The 22,500-nt window shown below is 37.0% G+C and overlaps 1 protein-coding gene across 2 annotated transcripts in view; it reads right to left on the bottom strand.

Moving 5' to 3' along the window:
• rargb (retinoic acid receptor, gamma b) overlaps window positions 1-22,500 on the bottom strand; it is a 51,900-nt gene that overhangs the window by 10,701 nt on the left and 18,699 nt on the right. Inside the window, exons 2-3 of one of the 2 annotated variants that reach the window (XM_034314336.2) lie at window positions 20,267-20,635; window positions 1-3 (exon numbers count right to left, since the gene is read on the bottom strand). The exon at window positions 1-3 is cut by the window's left edge and continues 146 nt beyond it. In XM_034314336.2, the coding sequence (XP_034170227.1) occupies window positions 1-3; window positions 20,267-20,423 (160 nt within the window). In that variant the 5' untranslated portion in view covers window positions 20,424-20,635. Of the gene's footprint in view, window positions 4-13,412; window positions 16,418-20,266; window positions 20,636-22,500 lie in introns of those variants that run through there. The other variant, XM_034314337.2, reaches the window with a different exon arrangement.

A 22,500-nucleotide genomic window follows, 5' to 3' on the forward strand; every position in this document is an offset into this window, starting at 1 on the left:
CCGCTGTACGGAGAGAGAGAGAGAGAGAGAGAGAGAGAGAGAGAAAGAGAGGGAAAGAGAGAGATACAATATTAAAGAAGCAACTTGAATTGTAAAACTAAACACGAATCTATGATAGAAAAAAATGAACAAAAAGAAAGAAAGAAAGAAAGAAAGAAAGATTGAAAGAAGGAAGGAAAGAATGGAAGGAGTAAAGGACTAAAGAAAAATAAAAGAAAGAGAAAGATAGTAATAATGGAAGGAAAGAAGGAAGAGTGCGTTTGGCAGCTCCGCATGGAAAAAAAAAAACTTTTTTTTAAATTTTAGTTTTAAATTCAGCTTAAAAAATAACTTAATTAAAGAACCAAAAGCGTTCAAGGTTAACTCTCTGTATGTGTGTGTGCGCGTGTGTGTGTGCGGGTGTGTGTGTGTGTGTGGGTGTGTGGGTGTGTGTGTGTGTGTGGGTGTGTGGGTGTGTGTGTGTGTGTGCGGGTGTGTGTGTGTGTGTGGGTGTGTGTGTGTGTGTGTGGGTGTGTGTGTGTGTGTGTGGGCGTGTGTGTGTGTGAGTGTGTGTGTTCATGAAGTCATACCTATAAACCAGCTAGACACACAACACCATTTGCTGAACTGACCGCCCAACGTCATCGTGCGTGTCCAGACTCCAATATAAACACACACACACACTCACACACACACTCACACACACACTCACACACACACACACACTCGTATATACATACACATACATAATGTTCTCATGTGTCTCGTGCATTGTGTGTTTATTTTGTAGGTGTGAAACTTCATGTTCATTTGGGTGTGTGAGAGTAGAACAGTACAAGGACACACACTTAGATGAATATGCACACACACACACACACACACACGCACACACACACACACTCACACACACACTCACACTCAGACACACACAGTTGTCTGAAGCTTATCATGGCTGCCATCTGGCTCATTTTTGTGGTTTTGGTTCTTCGTCCCTCAGCAGCTTTAACTCTCACTGAACTCACAAAATATTTGCGTTTGATCTCGACTCGTTGTTTCAGTGCTAATCCGCTAATGTGTTCATCAAACATGTGTGTGTGTGTGTGTGTTACACAGCACACAAAGCCTCTGATAATGTTTAAGTAAGAAAGAAAGAGAGAAAAAAAAACAAAGATGGAAAGACAGATTGAAAGTAAAAGAAAGACAAAAAGAAGTTAAGAAGTAAAGAAGGAAAGAAAGAATTAAAGGCATGTAGAAAGAAGTAATGAAGAAGTAAAGAAGGAAACGAGTAAAGAAGGACAGAAGTAAAGAAGGAGGGAAGTAGAGAAGGACAGAAGTACAGAAGGACACGAGGACAGAAGTACAGAAGGAGGGAAGGAGAGAAAGACAGAAGGACAGAAGTGCAGAAAGAGAGAAGTAGAGAAGGAGAGAAAGACAGAAGTAAAGATGGACAGAAGTACAGAAGGACACGAGGACAGAAGGAGGGAAGGAGAGAAAGACAGAAGTACAGAAGTACAGAAGTACAGAAGGAGAGAAGGAGAGAAGGAAAGAAGTAAAGATGGACAGAAGTACAGAAAGAGAGAAAGACAGAAGGAGAGAAGGACAGAAGTAAAGTGTGTGTTGCTCGGTGAGTCTCAGCTGCGTGACTCTGAACGTTCCTCACACTAGCCGTTCTGCGCTTCATGACACATTTTTGTTTTTTGTGTTTTTTTTCTGTGATTTCTCTTCATTCTTCCTCGTTCTCTCGTTCTCATTAGCACGAGCGACGCTAAGCTCTATCCGATGTGTCACAGTGTTGAACTTTGACCCCTGACCCCTGGCCTGTCCTGCGTTTCTCTGCTCCTCTGCAGTGTGAATTCCTCCCAGCTGCCTCTCGGAGTTTTTACAGGACCTGCAGCCTCGTAAGTCGCCCTGTAAAGTGTGTGTGTGTGTGTGTGTGTGTGTGTGTGTGTGTGTGTGTGTGGGTTCAGGACGAGGCCTGAGGGTTTTATTGGTCATCTCGGACGTCCATTCACGCCGTCGCCAGCTGTCCCTTCATCCCTCTGACTCCCGACGTGTAAAAACAAAAAAGGGGGAATAAGGGAGAGAAAAACGGACAAAAAACAGAGGAATCTTCAGAACTCCAGTTTTTATTGGCCGCAAAATAACGAGCGCGATGAATGGAGGCCGAATTCTCACCCGGTGGGTAACGCTTAACAAGCGCGGGACGACTTCAAAAAGACGAAGGAGGAAAAAAGAGGAGGTCTAATAAAAAAGAAACAGGAGGAAGGAGAAAATGAAGAGGATGGGAGGAGGAGAGACAGAGGCGAGTGTGAGAAGAGTGTGTTTGACCTTGGTTTTGACTTTGACTCCTCACTTGAACATGAAATTTAAAAGTAGAGTTTAATCGAATTAAATTTTAAAATAAAAAAACAAGATGTGCATAAAATAAAACATAAAAATAAGAAAACATAAAAAACATAAAAACAACCTTCAATTTCTCTAAAAATAAAACTAAAAAAAATCTAAAAATATTACACAAACAACTTAAAACTATTAACAAATAGTTAATTGTATTAAAATAAAATGTTATAGAAATTATTTTAGAAATATTTTATAAATTGTGCTCAGTTTCACATCAACACTGTAGAAATATGCAAGATAAAAAATTATTTGACCTTAAAATTATTTTTAAAAAGTGTATTTTTAACCAGATTTCAAGGAGGTCAAATTAAAGATTAAAGATAAAATTTTAAAAATGTGTTTTTTTAAAGGAGAAAAAGAAAAGTAAAGAAAAGAAAGAATTAAAGAAATGGACTCAGCAGCGCGTCCTGGACACAGATGAAGAGTTTTACTGCTAAACTCAAAGTCGATTTATAAAAAGATTTGAGCAGATGGGAAAAAAAAGCAATTTTATGAGCAAAATATGAAAAAAAAAGGAAATTTATCAATAAATTATTAGAAACTTTGGACAATTGAAGAAAAAATACAAACAAAAAAATGTAAATTATGAACGCAGATAAAAGTTTTGGGTTTATATCAAATACAGTCGAGTTTAGACGCATTGATGATGATGTTATAGTTTTTTAAATTATGTTCTTTTAAATTGTTTTAATAAATACTGTTTGTTCTTTGTTTTGTTTTGTTGTTTTTTTTTTTTACTCAGAATTTAATATGCTGTTAATAGTAAATACATATAAAGGGCTTTTATATTTTTAATATCATTTAGTTTTTTAATATATTTAATTTTTTTAAAAATAAAAAAAAATGAAAATAGTCATTTTCACATTTACATTTTCTAGTTTTGTAAATAGTTTTATTTCTGGAAGCTGGTTGTTGTGTAAGAATGAAAAATTAAAAAAAAAAAAAGTGTGGAATTATTTTCCTTGTTTTCTTCAGGTGTCTCTGTTGCAGAACCTTTAAGGTTCTATGTAGAACCCAACAACACTGTGTTTGTAAGAAAAGGTTCCACGTAGAACCCTTTCAGGAACCCACAACTACACAAAGAACCTAGTGAAGAACCTCACAGCAGACTGCGTCAATACTGTAATTATTATTATTATTATTATTATTATTATTATTATTATTATTATTATTGTTGTTGTTGTTGATTTTGTTGTTGTTGTTGTTTATTATGCAAAATGCATAAATGTGATGAGTGTTTGAGGCTCTAACACACACACACACACACACACAGACGAGTGCAGTGTAGGAGTGAAGACAGAGCTTAGATGAATAGCTTCTTTCATTTTCTCTGCGTGTGAGTGTGTGTGTGTGTGTATGTGTGTAAGTGTGTATAAGTGTGTGTGTGTGTGTGTGTGTGTGTGTGTATAAGTGTGTGTATGTGTATAAGTGTGTATAAGTGTGTGTGTGTGTGTGTGTGTGTGAATGGACTGTGCTGCACTGAAAACAGTTCTTCAAGGAGCTCTTAAAGTTCTGGATTTATAACAATGAGCTCTGTGTGTCAAATTTTAAAACAAATTTATTTATATAGAATTAATTTATTCAGCAAAAACAAAAAAAAAATCATTAGAATATAAAACAATAAAAATAAATAAATAAATATTTATTTTAAAACAAAACATACCTGCATACTTATTGTGCTAACTCTGTTATGCTATGCTACTTATTTGCAACATTAAATTAAAAAACAAAACAAACAGCAGAATATCTCCACACCCTATGAATATGCATGATTATGCAAATGAGGACACGCCCCCACACCCTCCCGCTGTCCCTAATATCCTAATATCACTAACATTAGCTAACTTAGCTAGCCTGTTAGCTAACTGTTAGCAAACTAGCTCAGTGTCAGAGACTTGAACTACATCTTTATGTTCTCACCGATTCATTTAACAGCATTCGAACATATATATGTATTTATATTCCAAAGTTACCATGACAACCATCACCTAGCTAGGTTTTTGCCACTGAGCCTGTGTTGTGACGTCACAGTCTGAGCTCTTATGTAGCTCCGCCCCCGAATCAGTTTTTATACAAAAGTATGGAAAAATTTGAAATGAAGAAAAATCAACCTAAAAAGTATATAGTTAAATGAATTGATAGTTGAATATAGTTAAATCTAAAAAATGTAAAAAAACAACAACACTATGTTCAGTTATAATTAAAGCTATAATTAAATTAAATTATAAATTTATTGAAATTATTGAAATAATTTTTTAAAATGTTTAAAAATACGTTTAATTAGCATGCATTTGTTTCTAATAATATTAATGAAAAAATTAAATAATTTAGAATTTATTTGAGATTAAATTCAGATTTATTTTCATGTATTAAAAATTATTTTTATTTATTTATTTATTTTTTTTTTTTCGCAGTACAGATTGAGACACGCTGCAAAAAATGGAGGAAAAAAAAAAACAATGAATTTGATCGGATCCTGTAATAAATCTAAAAGTATCGGATTTGGGTTGGGAAAGTTTTTTTTTTTTTTTTAACTGGAAATATTTCCATATAAATAGAAGTGATTATTTTTTTTTATTTATTAGAATCAATTTAGTTATACTTTTATATTTTATAATACATCAGTTAGTTCTGATCCAATAATCTGATTGGTCAATGCTTAAATATATTTATTAAACTTGCCGTGTAGGTGAAAGCGTATATCTGAATTAAAAAGTCGTGTTTTTAGTTGTATATTTTTTCCTGTAATTTTTTTAGAAGTGTTTCTGTTTAAAGAAATAAACATTTTAAAGCTTCATAGTTTTTATGGAAACAGTATCGGCTGATTCTCAAGGGTTCGGGATCGTATCCGAGTTCTCCGGCTCTAGTTTTAACAAAAAGAAATCTGAAGGAAAATATAATTCAGTCCGTTAAGCCGTGACTCCATATATGGGCGTGTTCCCTCCGTAGGCTCCCTACATGTTGTGAGTTTGTGTAACATTACAGTGTGAAATGTGACTAATCCGATGGAGAAGGTCGATCTGAGAGCATGTGGACTTTTCACAGCAAATCTGGCGCCAAACCTTCAGCTGAAGCTGTTCTTCAGTTTCACACTGTGTGTGCGAGTGTGTGCAAGTGTGTCTGTGTGTGTGTGTGTGTGTGTGTATGTGTGTGTGGTTTCGTTTTTTTTAAATTTATTTCCGAGCAGAACCGTTCCGCTGCTCTCAGGTGGCGTCTGATTTACCGAAGATGTGGTTTTTACAGAAAGACCTCTGTGTGTGTGTGTGTGTGTGTGTGTATGTGTGTATGTGTATGTGTATGTGTATGAGTGTGTGTGTGTGTGTGTGTGTGTGTGTGTATGTGTATGAGTGTGTGTGTGTGTGTATGTGTATGTGTATGTGTATGAGTGTGTGTGTGTGTATGTGTATGAGTGTGTGTGTGTGTATGTGTATGAGTGTGTGTGTGTGTGTATGTGTGTGTGTATGTGTATGTGTATGTGTATGTGTATGAGTGTGTGTGTGTATGTGTATGTGTATGTGTATGTGTATGAGTGTGTGTGTGTGTGTGTGTGTGTGTATGTGTATGAGTGTGTGTGTGTGTGTGTGTGTGTGTGTGTGTGGGTTTGATGTAATTCCTTACACTAAGCTTTATACAGTATAATCTGTACATCAGTAATTATTATAAAAGATTTCAGAGTCACACTTTACCCAAAAAAAAAAAAACAATAAATAAACGAAAGTGGAAATATTTTGTAGAAAGAAATAAAAATATAAGACATAAAAGTAAGTCCTTTTTTCTAAATAGTTGCACTTTAAAAGTAAGAAAATAATAATTTTGGGTTTTTTTTAGGAACAATAAGACAAAGTTTAAAACATTTTTATACAAAAAAAAATAGATTGATATTAAAATGTAATATTTAATATATACATGTCAAATTTGTTTATTTTTTGTAAATATTTACAGTCTAACTTCTAAAACCTGTGTGAAAAAAATGCAGTAAATAAAAGAATTTTTTCTTTCTTTTCTTTCTTTCTTTATATTTATTTTACTTTTTTGCATTTTTTTTTACAAACCCCTCATCCCCCACATCCTTCCTGTCTTTAAAACAAAAGCGGTCATTGTCCAGGAGATGACCCAATAAAACACACACACACACACGCACACACACACACACACACACACACACACACACACTTGAATCAGGATGCCATCCAAGAACCTAACTAATAAAACGGGTAACACCACCGTGTCCTTTACACGTCCCTGCTACATAAACATGTAACCTTGGCCTTTTGGACAAAATAAACACACACACACACACACACACACAGTAGCTGATGAGTCAGGACACATTCGTTGTCTGGATTTTGTGTTGCGAATGTTGATAATGTTTACAGGAAGTCACTGCTTGTGTCACCCAAAATCTTCTAACGCTTTACGTCACTGTTTACGTCACAAACATTTTTTCACTGAATTAAAAAAACAAAACATAAATTTCAGTCATGTTCAAGTCATTCTTTGTTTTTTTATTTTTAACTTGCTCATTGGATGAAATTAGCATAACTACCAATACAACAAAACGCTGTATTTTTATTGTAAGTCGACTCGCCACATTCATCGTCTTCCATCTTCCCGCTACAATTCCAACATCACACTTAAGTGGGCGGAGCCAATTCTGCTGCTGTGTGTGTGTGTGTGTGTGAAAAAGTCTGTACTTTTGAGTGTGTAGCAAAAGCGTATGTGAGCACTGGGATATAGTAACTAACACGCCATGTAACGGATGAGAGCATTGTTGCCTAGTTACGCACATCGTCACCGTAAACAACCTCCTCGCTGCATTTCAGCTTTTCTTCATTCATTATTCTTTATATCATTTATTCTGTATCATTTAATTTACCATTCTGACGATTCATTTTTCCACATTTCATTTGTATAAAAACACGCCATTTTTATTAGTCGCTCCGTCACTTCATCTGACCCTACAGGATAAACATCGTACTCTTTTTACACAACATCCAACCATTAATCTTACGTAACAATAAAAAACTTCAGTTACTGCTTCTCATTTAAATTCTTACACTTATATACTGAAGACGCATCACAGACGTTACACTCGTAACACCGCCGTGTTCGCAGGTTGATTTCGGCGAAGCAAACCGTCATAAAACTCCTCCTCCCTCCCTCACGCAAGGAATTGTGGGTAATATTAGCTGAAAACGTGTCCACGGATCCACAGAGTCGAATATCCGGGAACCTCTGGGATCCTCATTTCATCATACTACGATTTGGGACACGATAATTCTAATCTCGGACACTATTCAGTAGGCGAACTGAGACGCAGCGTTTGTCTTTACACAGTTACTCTGGAAAATATAAACTACAGATAAATTTGTAAACTTAAAATGAAGAAAACAAAGACGTTCATTCCTTCTTTATTGTCCTTCAGGTAACAGAAATGGACAAATTTATGTTTATCTTTATAGGTAATAATTCTCTGCTGACCAGAATGAAGTGCTGACTGAGGAATAATTATTTTTGTAATAAACATTAAATAATGTTACAATAAATAAGAACTAACTACTAGGAAGTATATTTAGTAAACATTTCCTTTGTTTCCTCTAAACAGCTTACGTAACTTTTGCACTGTACACGTAACATGTAACGTAACAAAACTTTAAAAAGGAAGAAATTGGTATTCGGAAATCCAACATGTTTATAGGTGACAGGAAGTCAGAGTAGGATTCTGGGTGAGACTCACTTCCGTTACGCGTTAGCTACATTAGCATCGTAGCGTTTCTCATCAACTAAATTTACACTGAAAAAAAAGTGAATTTTTTACGATTTTTGTTTTTCCGAAAAACTGATTGTTTTTTTTTTTAAAGTCAAAAATTTCTCCTAATCTAATGTTATGATTAAAAAAAATAGTCTGATGTATTATCTCCTCTAGTCCAGTATCTCACACACACACACACACACAGAGCGCTGACTAGACAGGAAAGACGGAGGGGTTTTTGTCTTTACACACACACTTGTTAAACCTGAATTGCGTCTCATTCAACAACACACACACACATACACACACACACACACACACACAAAGCGTCCTTTCTTCTTTACAGTGCCCCATAAACCGACCCTTTTTTATTCCTGTTTCACTTTTTTTTTCTGGAAGAAGCCGAGTCAACATTTGGTCACAGCCTGCACTTCACCCAGAAAAAAAAAAAAAAAAAACCCTCACAGAACAACGCAAACCAAACGAGCGTGAAGTTCACCTCCAGCTCCGCCCACACGCCAAACTGCGCCAAGAGACAAAAACCTGAGAAAAAAAGAAGAGGAAGAACTGAGTGTGGAGAAGTTTTACTTTTATGCTAATGGTACATCGTTAGCCTCGGGCCACAATTATCAGCACGACAAAATGTCTTTCTATCAAATGCGTCTAATGATACAATCAGCCTTAAACGTATCTAATGGCTACGGCTAAAATCAGGCTGTAATTAGCATCGAACCTTTCTAATTACACAAACTCCTTGTCCAGTAAAAAAAAAAACTTCCCAAATTGTCTATCAGCTACAATTAACATCATGCTATCAGTATCAATATAATGAAAAAAAAACTTTTTCAATTTGTGTAATAGCTACGTTAAGAATCAGGCTGTAATTCGCTTTAAGATTAGCATGGAATTAGCAAACGTTACTAGCCACAATTGTAATTTGTTTAAGCGGAAGTTAGCAATGTTCGCAAACTGTTTATTAGCAGCTAGCATCAGATATGACACTTTTTTTCCCCTGAACTTTTCTCATGGCTACGGAAAAAAAAAAATTATTTAAAATAAGGATCAAGTGAAATGTAAGTTTTTAAACTCAAATGTTTATGTAAACTAATTTGTCTTTTAGCTACAATCCTGAACTTATTATTAGCGTTAAACATCTCACACTTGCACCAATTTCTATGTGTTGTAAGTTACGAGATTTTTGTTTCGTTTTAGAGTTTTTTGTTCGCATTTTTTCTCCTGACTGCATTTCTATGAATTCCAACCTTGCGCATTCGATTAGCAATGACAAATTTGTAGCAATACGAATCTGAACTAGCAATAAAACTAGCGATACTCGACAAAAATTACAACCGACATTGCGAAAAATTGTGTTAATTCTGCATCAATTTTATTTATTTGTTAATTTAAAAGAATTTAAAATTTAAAATAAGAAGCAGCTTTAGATACGAGAAACAACATTTTTTCATTTTGAGGATTTTACTGATGTTGTGTTTTTAATGTTTGTTTTTTTTTTATTTCGCCTACAATATCGGTTGAGGTTAGTGTGCGTAGCTACGCATGTTTTTATTAAAATCTAACTATAATATTGTTGTATGTTTTTAATTAATATATAGCTTTGTAAATTTTAAAAATATATATTTTTTAAATAATAAATGGATTTATAGATTAATTAAATATAGCTATAATTTTTTATAATTGTAAATAAATATATGTAGCTACAACAGTTTCAGATATTTCAGCTATTTTACTAAAATGTAGCTTTAATAGCTGCCTAATTTTTTGTAAAATATCTGAATATTCGTAACGTGACAAAATCTAAAAACTGAATTATTAAATAAAATAATTTAAATGGTTTAAAATTAATTTGTTACTTATTGTTAAAATTAAACGTTAACCTTTAAAATCATTTTTTTCTTCTAATCCTGAAGGTAAACTCAGACAAGTTCAACTTGACCACATAGTGTGTGTGTGTGTGTATGAGAGTGTGTGTGTGTGTGTGAGTGTATGTGTGTATGAGAGTGTGTGTGTGTATGTGTGTATGAGAGTGTGTGTGTGTGAACATTCGTGCTATTTACAGCGTTTCTCTCACACACTGCTGTCCAGCTGTAAAACTGTGTAACGGCACAGAGACAAATTCCAACAGCGAGCCGTGAAACCTGCACAGATACACACGAGACGCCCGGGAGGCTACACACACACACACACACACACTCACACACACACACACACACACACACACACTCACACACACACACACACACACACACACACACACACACTCTCTCTCGCTCTCTCTCTTTCACACACACACACTCACACACACACACACACACACTCTCTCGCTCTCTTTCACACACACACACACTCACACTCACTCACACACACTCTCTCTCTCACACACACACACACACACTCACACACACACTCACACACATACACACACACACACACACACTCACACTCACACATACACACACACACTCTCTCTCTCACACACACACACACACACACACACTTACTCACACTCACTCACTCACTCACTCACTCACTCTCTCTCTCACACACACACACACTCAGTCACACACTCTCTCGCTCTCTCTCACACACACACTCACTCACACTCACTCACACTCACTCACTCTCTCTCTCTCTCCCTCTCTCTCTCACTCACTCACACACTCACTCACTCACTCTCTCTCTCACACACACACATAGACAGACACTCACTCACACTCACTCACACACACACTCTCTCTCTCTCACACACTCACACACATACACAGTTGAATCAGGATGCACTGGATCACACACTATGACCTCACACACACACTGCATAACATTTAACATGACTCAAGAAGTAATTAAACCTTTTTAAAACATTTTCCTGAATTTTTTAAAAAGTGTTCCTCAGATTAATATTTCAAATATTTCAATTTTAAATTCCATTTTTAAATAAAGAAATTAACATCATGTGACGCTGCGCAAATTAAACCGACCACTAACCTCGCTGTAATAATTATAAACGAATAAACATGAATAAACATAAATAATTAAGGCTAATTTTTTGCAAATATTTGAAAAGAAATTGTGTATTATTTGTTATTTAAATGTCTAAGAAGCAATTGTGTGTGTGTGTGTGTGTGTGTTGTTGTTGTTGTTGTTCTACACTTTTGTACTGTGTTATTATGCAGTGTAGTGTAGTTGTTTTTTTATTTAAATTATAATAATTTTTTACAACATAATATTAATAAATAATAATAACATTTTAATTATTATTTATTTTTTTAATGTATAATTTTTATATTAATTTATTTAGCATAGTTTTTATATTTTATATTTTTAAATATCGATATAAATATTTTTAAATAATGAGATTTTAGTAAATTAATATTAATTGAGCTTCAGATAAAAGCAAAGGTTTTTTCTGTTTTTTTTTCTCTTTTTTTCTTTTTCCTCAGGAGAACTTTCATCACCTGGTGTAATTTGAAACGAGGCTGACGAGTGGGAAATCGCCCGATCCTCACCTGTTACCGTCTCGCAGTGTTTGCGTAGTTTATCCAGCGAAACCGAACACTGCGTCCCGAAAAGCTTTTCACACCCTGAGGGCACTTGCATCACAACCGCTGATGAAAGATCACTGCTTTTATCTCTAAACTCCTTTTTCCCCCAAACAGAAGTCTACGGCTCAGTCCCAAATTAATCCCTAGAAGGGAAACGTACCTAGTGCACTACATAGAACTTTTATTGAATAATAAACAATTATAAACTACTATAAAGAAAATAAATTATCATTTAATGCTGAAGCTGAATTCCATCTGGATCAGTGTAGCGTTGGACGTCTAGTGCACTTCGCTAGTGACACTATGTAGTGCACTTACATTCAGAGTAATGGTATCTATTCGTTGTATAATGCACTATATACGCTCTTAGAACTTTAGCACCTTTAAGGGTTCTTCAGTTCTCCGGTTGTCCCTCTGGAGAAACCCTTAAAGGTTCTCAGTAGAACCTGTTATCCTATCAGGAATCCAACCAAAGGGTTATAAGTCTAGAGGAAGTCTTTACTCATCCAAAAAACCCTTAAAGAACCCTTTAAGAACCCTGAAGAACCCTGAAGTACCCTGAAGAACCCTATGTCCCACAATGTACCAGGACATTTCAGCTAAAAGTTAAAATGCCTGACAGGTTCTCTATAACAAAGTTTTTTTCCCATCATAAAGGTTCCATGCACAAAAAGTAGGGTCCTCTGTTGGAAGCTAAGAAGCCCATCAAAAGAACCCTTAAAGTGTCCAGCTCTGGAGGAACCCTTGAAGATTATATGTAAAACCCTACAACAAAGAGTTTTCCTATTAGAAAGTAGTGTTTGAAAGCTTAGAACCCTTAATTATCCAACAAACCCTTAGAGAACCATTTAAGAACCCTGGAGAATCGCCACCAAGTACCAGGAGAGTTTATCTAAAAATTTAAAAGCTTGACAGTTTCTGTGTGATAAAGAGCTTCCCTAGTGTTACAAGGTTCTATGCAGAGCCCTTTTTTGGAAGCTAAGAACCTTTATTTAACAAATGAACTGTTAAAGAACCATAAAAGAACCGTAGAAGTGTTCTTCAGTTGTCTCTTAAAGATTGTATGTGTAAATTTACAATGAGAAAGTGCTTCCCTATGAGAAAGAGTTCCCTTTTAAGAAGATAAGAACCCTTAAAGAACCCTTGAAGCATACTTTTTAGTTAGTACACACACTCTTAAACCAAAAGGGTTCTCTACGGGTCCACTGTTATCGTTTCTATAGTAACAGCTCATTCATAGGGACTTGTATGGTGGACGCGCCACTGAAAATAAACACATTACAAATGGTTAAAAAAACTTTCTTAAAGTAAGGAGATGTTTATGTAACATGTATGGAAGGAGTCTCCAGTGTCAGCGCTTTGTAACAGTCAGAGGTAAAGCTGTAACTTTAAGTTTTCCGACATCTTCAGGATGGAGGAGTTTACGCTTCTTTGCGGTTTCTCAGTAACATGATAAGCTGCTTTTTTTTCTCTTATTAACTTTAGAAGAGAGAGTAAAGAGAGGCTGGTGGAGGGAACGACTGTTTATAGCTGCTATAACGTAAGTGAGAACAGGAACTAACTCGTTAAATGTAACTATAAACGGATAAAAATTATCACATCATTCTTTAATAAATTAAAAATTGTACTCGTTAAAGAATGGAACACTTGTGGACATGCTTCAGATAAAACGTCAATCACACCAGCTGATGAGAAGATAAACGAGAGCTAGTGACACTTACACTGCAGGCCGGCGCTGTAGGAGAACGGTTCTGGACCGGAGAAGAAGGAACTCGTCTTCCTCAACACGCAGGAACTCTGAGAGGACACGTCGAAGTGAGGCCTCGAAGCGACACCTAACGTCTCCACGCAGTCGAACATGATGTTATTACTGACCAAACGTCCTTATAGCGTCCTAAACTCAGCCACAAGCGGCAGTTCTACGTGAGAACCCGGCTCTCAACAAAGGAGAACGGAAGTTGGTAGAATGCTTGAAACGTCTTCTGGAGTTCCTCGTCAGAAGAAAAGGATCTGCTGTCAATCAAATGTGAGATAAAAACGTCCAATCAGTTCTGTTTCTCATCCAACAAGACAGCAAGTCTTCTTCTTCTTCTTCTTCTTCTTCTTCGTGTACACTTTAGGATCAGCTATGGAAAGATGAAAAAATGAAAGATCTGCAGAAGACTACTTCTTCTACCAATTTTAAAGTATTGGCACCCCAAACACACTCTCAGAGAAGATCTGAAATCTGATGTCCAACCAGTCCAGTTGCTCAGTAAACAAAGACACAAGTTCAAGGTGAAGCATCTACACAACTTCAGGCTCCTCCTCCTTTTTCTTCTACTTCTTCTTCAAAGCAAAAAAATGACTCTTTGTGTCAAAGTATTAAATAAAATCTCAGTTCAGTCTCACCGTTCTTCTTTAAAGTAATGTTCTAATCTCATCCTTCGAACTAAAAAGTATCTGAGAAGATCTGATGTCACGCCTACGTGCTCCAAGACCATCCAGAGCATCAATCCAGAGTATCAAGAAATGAGATGGAAATTACATTTCAAGCGGTGTTGGGATTTTTGCTTTATCTACTACAACCACAAAAAAATAAAACAGTCTAAAGCATCAATGGAAAGAAAAACGTCAGACGTCCAATCAGATCCAGTTTCTCAAATCTCTCGAGCAGGACATCCAGATGAATCATCTCCTGAGGTTCACACAACAAAATGTCATAAACAAGACATTGACGAAAATTCTTTGGTCTTCTGACACGAGCAGTCAGTGGAGCAAACTTCTACTGAACTTCTGACTTTCTTCAGAAACGTCTACTAAAGTTCAAACTCCTTCTGGTGTCAGTGCTGTCACTCGTACGATCACCAAAACAAGACCTCAGCAAGTCAAACTTCTCCTGAACTTCAATCTTCTCCACCGCCTCCTCCTCCTCCTTCTTCTTCTCTCTCTCTGACACAACACAACTTTAAAATGAAAACAAAGCCTCGAGATCGAGTTACTGCTCCCAAAATCCGACACTCAGACAGAGAGAGAGAGAGAGAGAGAGAGAGAGAGAAAGAGAGAGAGAGGGGGGGGCACTCTGGTCTGCTGTCACTTCTCCAGTTTTTGGATCTTCAGCCAGCTCTGTAGCTCTCTGACACACTGACCATCGTCTCTTCTCCTCCTCCTCTTTTGTTCTTCTTCTCTTCCTCAGGAACTGGATTAGCACGACTCCCAAAAAAGAGCAAGACCAGCTATAAAACTTTACAGCAGACTCTGAGTAGGAGGAAAGTGCTGGACAGACTGAGACAAGACGTCTGACTCCGCCCACTTTAGAGAGAGAGAGCAAGAGAGAGAGAGAGAGAGAGAGAGAGAGAGAGAGAGAGAGAGAGAGAGGCGGGAGCTCGTCTGGTTGGACAGAAACTTTCTCTCGTTTTCATGGGTTTTAAAAATGTAAACATACAATCCCTCTCTCTCTCTGTCTCTTTCTCTCTGTCTATCTCTTTCTCTTTTTCTGTCTCTCTCTCTCTCTCTCCATCTCTCTCTTTTTTCTGTCATCTTTCTATTTCTGTAACTCTCTCTGTCTCTCTTTCTCTCTCCTTCTTTTTCTCACTTTCACTGTCTATCTCTCTCTCTCTCTCTCTCCCTCTCTCTCTCTCTCTCTCTCTCTCTCGTGATTATTATTATTTTCGTTGTTCAGCTGCAGCTAAAGGTCACAAAACATAAAACGTATAAATAAACACTGCGCTTTATTATAATTCACGCCTTCACTCTTTTTGAAATCAACACTAAAAACACGATGTACATAAAAATGCACAAAAAGTAAAACTCCTTGTACGTAAGCTTCCGCACTAAACTGTGACCAGAGCTGGAGTAATTATAAATGAATGAATATATCTGGAATATTCTGTGGAGTTTAAACTGTTTATGTTTATTACATTTACGGCATTTAGCAGACGCCTTTATCCAGAAGATCTTTAGAGTCTCGATCAGAAACACATCCTCATGCTAGTTCACTCACTCATGCTAGTTCACTCGCTCATGCTAGTTCACTCGCTCGGGGACTCAGAGCTCCATCCAGAACATTCAGTCAAAACCAGACGCTTTATTTTAGTGGCTTTAATTAAAGATTATAAAAGTAAAGAAAGCGAGTCGACACACACCCATAAATTAAGACAAATAAAACTCGTCATTCAGTTACGACAAAAGCTGTAAACAAACACCTCAGCTGATGGAGGATTTAGCGCTCGCTTATATTGTTATTATTATTATTATTATTATTATTATTATTATTATTATATTAAACATATTTCTTGCCATATAATATAATAACTTCCGCTTCTCTTTTTCAGTCTTTACGCTGATCGCTCATTTCATGCTCCCAGCTCTCTGTGCGCTTTACCATTTATGGAGTTTTGTGGGCGTCACTATATGCAAATGAGCTGCGTCAGGGATTAACATATGCATGTTAGTATGAATAAAATCAGTGTTTACAAAACTTTTGTAGATCCGGCGGAAAATTTTTGTTCGGTTTGATTTACACAAACATTCACACAACTTAAAATAGAAGATTGATAAACGAGGCTCGTGGTGTGTAATACATTATGAATGCTTTATAACAGGATATGAATATGTTCATAGCTCATTATAACTGTTAAAATGTTAGTGTTATTATTTAGATATTATAATTTATCATTTTAAGTCTGATTGCTTGATCACTTTAATTGATAAGATTAAATACAAACCTCAATAAAGTGAAAACAAGTATAAAAATATTGAAAAAATAAACACACCAACTCTATGATACAACATATTTGATATTAATAATTATTTCTGTGGGCAGGAAATAAAGTAAATAGAAAATAATTAATTAAAAAAAACACAAATTACTAAACAAATGAATTGGTTGATATTTAATATGACGTCACACATGAGCCTAATGTGCTTAATATTTAAATATTTAAATTCTCATTAAATGAATCTGTGATTAACAACAACAACAAAAAAAAAATCTGAATTTTTACAGAATTTCTTTCTGTGTTTAAAAAATATATGGAGTCTCGCGCCCTCTTCAGGTGAGACACGGAATGACAAAGAGCAGAAACCCCACACACAGACACACACACACACACACGCTCACACACACACACACACACAGAGAGAGAGAGAGAGAGAGAGAGAGAGAGTTTTGTTTAAACTGTATCTGAAATCACACAAAGCTCAAAACCAGGTTGAGGAATGTGTTGATGTATCTGTGTGTGTGTGTGTGTGTGTGTGTGTGTGGGTGTGTGTGTGTGCGTGTGTGTGTGTGTGTGTGTGGAGTTTAACTTTTAACATTGCCATCTTTTTGTGCTGGACTGAGATGATGATGATGATGATGATGATGATGATCACACCGTGACTTTATCACTCTATCGCTCAGACTTTAATCTGAAGCTTTACTGCTTTTCTCTTTTTCCTTCCTTCTTTTCTTTTTTTTCGTTTCAGAGTGCTGAACTCTGGAAAGCAGCCCCACAGGGGCTTTAACACACACACACACACACACACACACACACTCTCTGTCTCTCATTCTTTCATTCTCTCTCTCTTTTTCTGGCATAGTCTTATAAACCGCTGGCTCACGCACTCTTTTTTTCCTCTGTCTGTTTTTCCATCTTTACTTTCCTTCTCTCTTCTCTCGGGTTTTTATTCCAGTTTCTCCTCCTCTACACTCACAAGTTGCTTATGAAGCCTTATGAAGCCTTATGAAGCCGTTATTAAGGCTTATAACAGCTCAGTACACTAATGAATGTAGAACATCTACAGTAACCAGAATGTTTATACTTTATTTTTTCTTCCTCATTTATCACTCCATCAACTGTCCCCTTTCAACTTTTCCTCCTTCACTTCCTTCTCTTCCTTATTATCTTCCTCCTCCTTTTCCCTTCTTCCTCCCCTTTCTTTTCTTTTCTTCACTACTTCTTTTTCTTCCGCTTCCTACTCTTGATCTTCTGCTTTTTCTTCATCCTGCTCTTCTTCCCTCCTTTTTTCTGCTCCTTATTTTTATTTACTACTTTTTTAAATTTTTACTGCACATGAAACATTTTAGTTTAATTATTAACAATCGTTAAATTGTTTGTTAAATTGTCAAAGAAATAAATGAATTTTTTATTAGAGTATTAATTATTAATCTGTTAACTTTATGGCAGATTAAAGATATTTATATACACAGATCCATTTTCTTCCATCCTCTGTCATTATTTTTATCCATTTACAGTTGCCCTGTTTACTCTGTGTTATACTTTACAGCGACTCGACCTGCACAGATTTCAGTAAAAATTCTTTTCTTTTTCTTTTTTGTTCTCTTTTCACGTGCACTGGCCTCGACTTCACCTCAGCTTCGCTCTCTCTCTCCGCCTCAACATTTTCACCTGTCTTTCAACAAACCCCCTCCCTCTCTCTCTCTCTCTCTCTCTCTCTCTCACACACACACACACACACACACAGTGACACACTGCAGGGAGCAGAACTGCACAGTTTCAGCCAGCTCGGCTCTCTCCACACCTTGAGGCAATTACACACACACACACGCACGCACACACACACACACACACGCACACACACACATACACACGCACACACACACACGCACACACACACGCATACACACACACACACGCACACACACACACACACACACAGGAACAAAGTAAATGGAGGGAGAAGGCAGACAGGAAAAGGGACGGCTCTTTCTCTTTCTCACTTTCTTTCCTCTGTTCTCTCTTTCAGCTTTTTTTCCCTCAGATGTTTCCTCGTACATTTTCAATTATTCTCTCTCTCTCTCTGTCTCTCTCTCTCTCTCTCTCTCTGTCTCTCTCACTCTCTCTGCAGTTCTTCTATCAGTTTTACAGGAAGTTTTACAGATTCTGTCTCAGGTTTTATTGGTTTTTTTTTTTTTTTTTTTTTTTTTTACCAAAACACCTTCTTGCCTTTTTTTTTCTTCTCCTCTTCTTCACTGTCTTTCTCTTTTCTTTCTTTTCATCTTTTTTCTTTTCCATTTCATGATAAATCCACTTCTTTTTCTTCACCTGCTTCTCATTTTTCTTTCCCACCTTTCCTTTCCACAGATCCCTTCAGACTGTTTTCCTACTTCTTCAAACTTCTTCTCAACTTTTTTTGTTCTTTTTTCTCTTTCTTTTCTTCCTCCATTTCATTTAACACTTCCACTAGTTCTTGGTGGTTCTACGCAGAACCCTACAGCAGAATGTTTCTCTGTGAGAAACGGTTCTGTGTTAGAAGAGGAGCGCTTGCAGGAGGATGCAGGGAGAGCGAGCGCTCGGCTGAGTTTCAAACACGCGGCAGGTTCTCGGGATTAATGTTACAGTATTTATGTACAGTTTGTGTTACAGGTTAAAATGGCAGCCAGATTTTTGAAGCTAATGCTAATGCTAATTAGCATGTCGAAGTGACCGTGACGTTTGAGTGCACTACGCCGGCGTTTGGGACGGAGCCCGAAGCCGTCCTGTTTTTCCTTTTCCTTCTCTCTGTAGCTTTGCTTTTTCTTCTTCTTTGCCCCAAAATATGAAAGTTAAAAGTCCATTAAACAGCCATGTGTGTGTGTGAGTGTGTGTGTGTGTGAGTGTGTGTGTGTGTGTGTGTGTGTGTGTCACAGCCCGCAAATTTATCAAGTCTGTGGTTTTGTGTCACACTTTCAAAAAACTCATGATTACCAGTGTACATACACACACACACACACACACATTAACACGCTCGGCCAGAACCCAGAAATTCCAAACACAAAAATTCCAGATAAATAAATAAAAGAGGAACAATGTGCAGTTTGTTCTTCGGCTCGTTCTTTATTTCTCTCTCTCTCTCTCTCTCTCTCTCCCTCTCACTTTCTTTACTTTCTCTTTCTTTTTTTTACTTTCTGTCTCTCTGTTTCTTACACTTTCTCTCTTTTTTCTCTCTTTCTTTCACACTATAACACTGTCATTATTTCTCTCCCTGTCTATCTCTCTTTTTCTTAATTAAAAAATGTTTTTTATTTGTTTGTTTGTTTCCATAAATATCTTTTTAAATCAACACTTAAATCTTCTGCACATTTTTAAATTTATAATCCTGAAAATTTTGTTTATTATTATTATTATTATTATTATTATTATTATTAAATAAGGCAGACCTTAATATGTGAATTTCAATCTTTTAGCTTTTTTTTTTTGCACAGATTGCATTTCTTTTTTTCTCACATATTCTGTCTCTCTTTTCCCCTCTTTTTTCTTTTTCACTCTTTCACACACACTTTACTTTTTCCTTTTTTCTTGTTTTTTTGCCGATGTTTTTTTTCTCTATTTTTCTTAATTATTACTATTAAAATGTCCTTTTATAAATTAACTTTTACATGTTCTACTTTTTTAAAATTTAGAAGGCTAATATTTTTGTTTAATTTTGTTACCAATTTATTTATAATTTGTATATGTATTAAGAAATAGATAATAAACTTATTATTATTATTATTATTATTATTATTACATCTTTTTTTACACACACACATTGTGTTTCTATTTCTTCTCTTTCCATGCTAAGCCCCGCCCACTTTACATTAAAACAGGACACATTAGTGGGCGTAACTTACACAGCGCCGCCATCTCTTTCGGAAGATCCGCACCGTAATGTCCGAACAGTCTGCCGCTGGCCAGGAGATCGAAGGGGGCGTGTCTTCGCATCGGATTGAAGGCAAATGGGTAAAATCCGGTCATGTGACCCACAGGCCGCTCCCTGTTGGTTGCCATGGTAACGATGGGCTGCCCTGATGTCGATCAGTGCTACAAACGTGGCTTCGTTTAGGACGGAAATGTAATGAGATGAAGCTCCACCCACTTCCTGTCTGTTTCCCACAATGCTATTTTTTTGTTTAATTGGATTAGAGGAAGCTTTCAGATTAGCATTAGCATTTTAGAAATCTGTCCATCATTAGACTCTTTTTCAGCAGGTGGTGTGGAACCTGAAAGAAAAGAGGAAAGAAAAAACAAGTTACAGACATGTTGTTATTTAAAATGTCATTTTAGCTATTAAATATAATCCTTAATGTTTAAATTTTTAAAAACAAATTAACAATCAGTTCAATAAACAATAAGACATTCCTGAGGAACATCGCTACCCTTCACAAAGAAAGAAAGAAAGAAAGAAAGAACTGGAGTTGGTAGAAAAAAGGAGAAGAAAGAGAGTGAGTGAGTGAGTGTGTGGGTGAGTGAGTGAGTGAGTGAGTGAATGAATGAGTGAGTGAATGAGTGAGTGAGTGAGTGAGAGTGTGAGTGAGTGGGTGAGTGAGTGGGTGAGTGAGTGAGTGAGTGAGTGAGTGGGTGATTGAGTGAGTGTGTGAGTGAGAGTGTGAGTGAGTGAGTGAGTGTGTGAGTGAGAGTGTGAGTGAGTGAGTGAGTGAGTGAGTGAGTGAGTGTGTGAGTGAGTGAGTGAGTGTGTGAGTGAGTGAGTGAGTGAGTGGGTGATTGAGTGAGTGTGTGAGTGAGAGTGTGAGTGAGTGGGTGGGTGAGTGAGTGGGTGAGTGAGAGTGTGAGTGAGTGAGTGTGTGAGTGGGTGAGTGAGTGAGTGAGTGAGTGAGTGAATGAATGAGTGAGTGAATGAGTGAGTGAGTGAGTGAGTGAGAGTGTGAGTGAGTGGGTGAGTGAGTGGGTGAGTGAGTGAGTGAGTGAGTGAGTGTGTGAGTGAGTGAGTGAGTGGGTGATTGAGTGAGTGTGTGAGTGAGAGTGTGAGTGAGTGAGTGAGTGTGTGAGTGAGAGTGTGAGTGAGTGAGTGAGTGAGTGTGTGAGTGAGAGTGTGAGTGAGTGAGTGAGTGTGTGAGTGTGTGAGTGAGTGAGTGGGTGATTGAGTGAGTGTGTGAGTGAGAGTGTGAGTGAGTGGGTGGGTGAGTGAGTGGGTGAGTGAGAGTGTGAGTGAGTGAGTGTGTGAGTGGGTGAGTGAGTGAGTGAGTGAGTGTGTGAGTGAGTGAGTGAGTGGGTGAGTGGGTGTGTGAGTGAGTGAGTGAGTGAGTGTGTGAGTGAGTGAGTGAGTGTGTGAGTGAGTGAGTGAGTGGGTGAGTGGGTGAGTGGGTGAGTGAGTGAGTGAGTGTGTGAGTGAGTGAGTGAGTGAGTGAGTGAGTGTGTGAGTGAGTGAGTGAGTGAGTGAGTGTGTTATTAACCCCTTCACCCCCTCCCCTCTCTCTAACAGACCTGAACAGGTCATTTCTCCTGCACTGTATCTGTAACGCTGAGTGTCTGTGTGTTCAGTAAAGAGTTAAATCTACAGTCTGATCATCTGCAGCCTGAACACAGCTGATTGCTTTAAAACGACACGCGAACCCCGGCTTCCCCTAAAACTTCATTAAAATGCAGCAGTGAAACGTTTCAGTATTAAATGTAGGAATGTTTGTGGCTAAATTTTCCTTTACTGGCTGGAACTGGCGTCGATTGCTGATGATTTTTGGAATGAAACTTGACATCTTGAATTCTGTGAACAAAGATTAGTCTGTTGTGAGGAGAGAGCATTACGTGCTTGTTTCTGCCTCGTGGTTTGCATGAGAAGAGACACAATCGTAGCCTTGACCAACAGATTAATCTTCAGTTTACTGTCTAAAAAGACGTTATTATTCATTCTTATAAAGAACTCTAACAGATCTCTAACATATCTCTCCTAACACCAGCTAGTTAAACTTAGTTATAGCACAGCACGGTTGAAAGCTCGAATCTGATTGGTCAGAAGGTGTGTATTATTTTCATCCGGCTGTATCATGAATGACAGGTTTATATTCATGCGCTCGTTCACGTACGTTATCGTTTCTATAGTAACAGCTCATTCACAGGAATATGTTCTGCA

The sequence above is a fragment of the Pangasianodon hypophthalmus genome, chromosome 20 (assembly GCF_027358585.1).
Source record: "Pangasianodon hypophthalmus isolate fPanHyp1 chromosome 20, fPanHyp1.pri, whole genome shotgun sequence".
Taxonomy (NCBI): Eukaryota; Metazoa; Chordata; class Actinopteri; order Siluriformes; family Pangasiidae; genus Pangasianodon; species Pangasianodon hypophthalmus.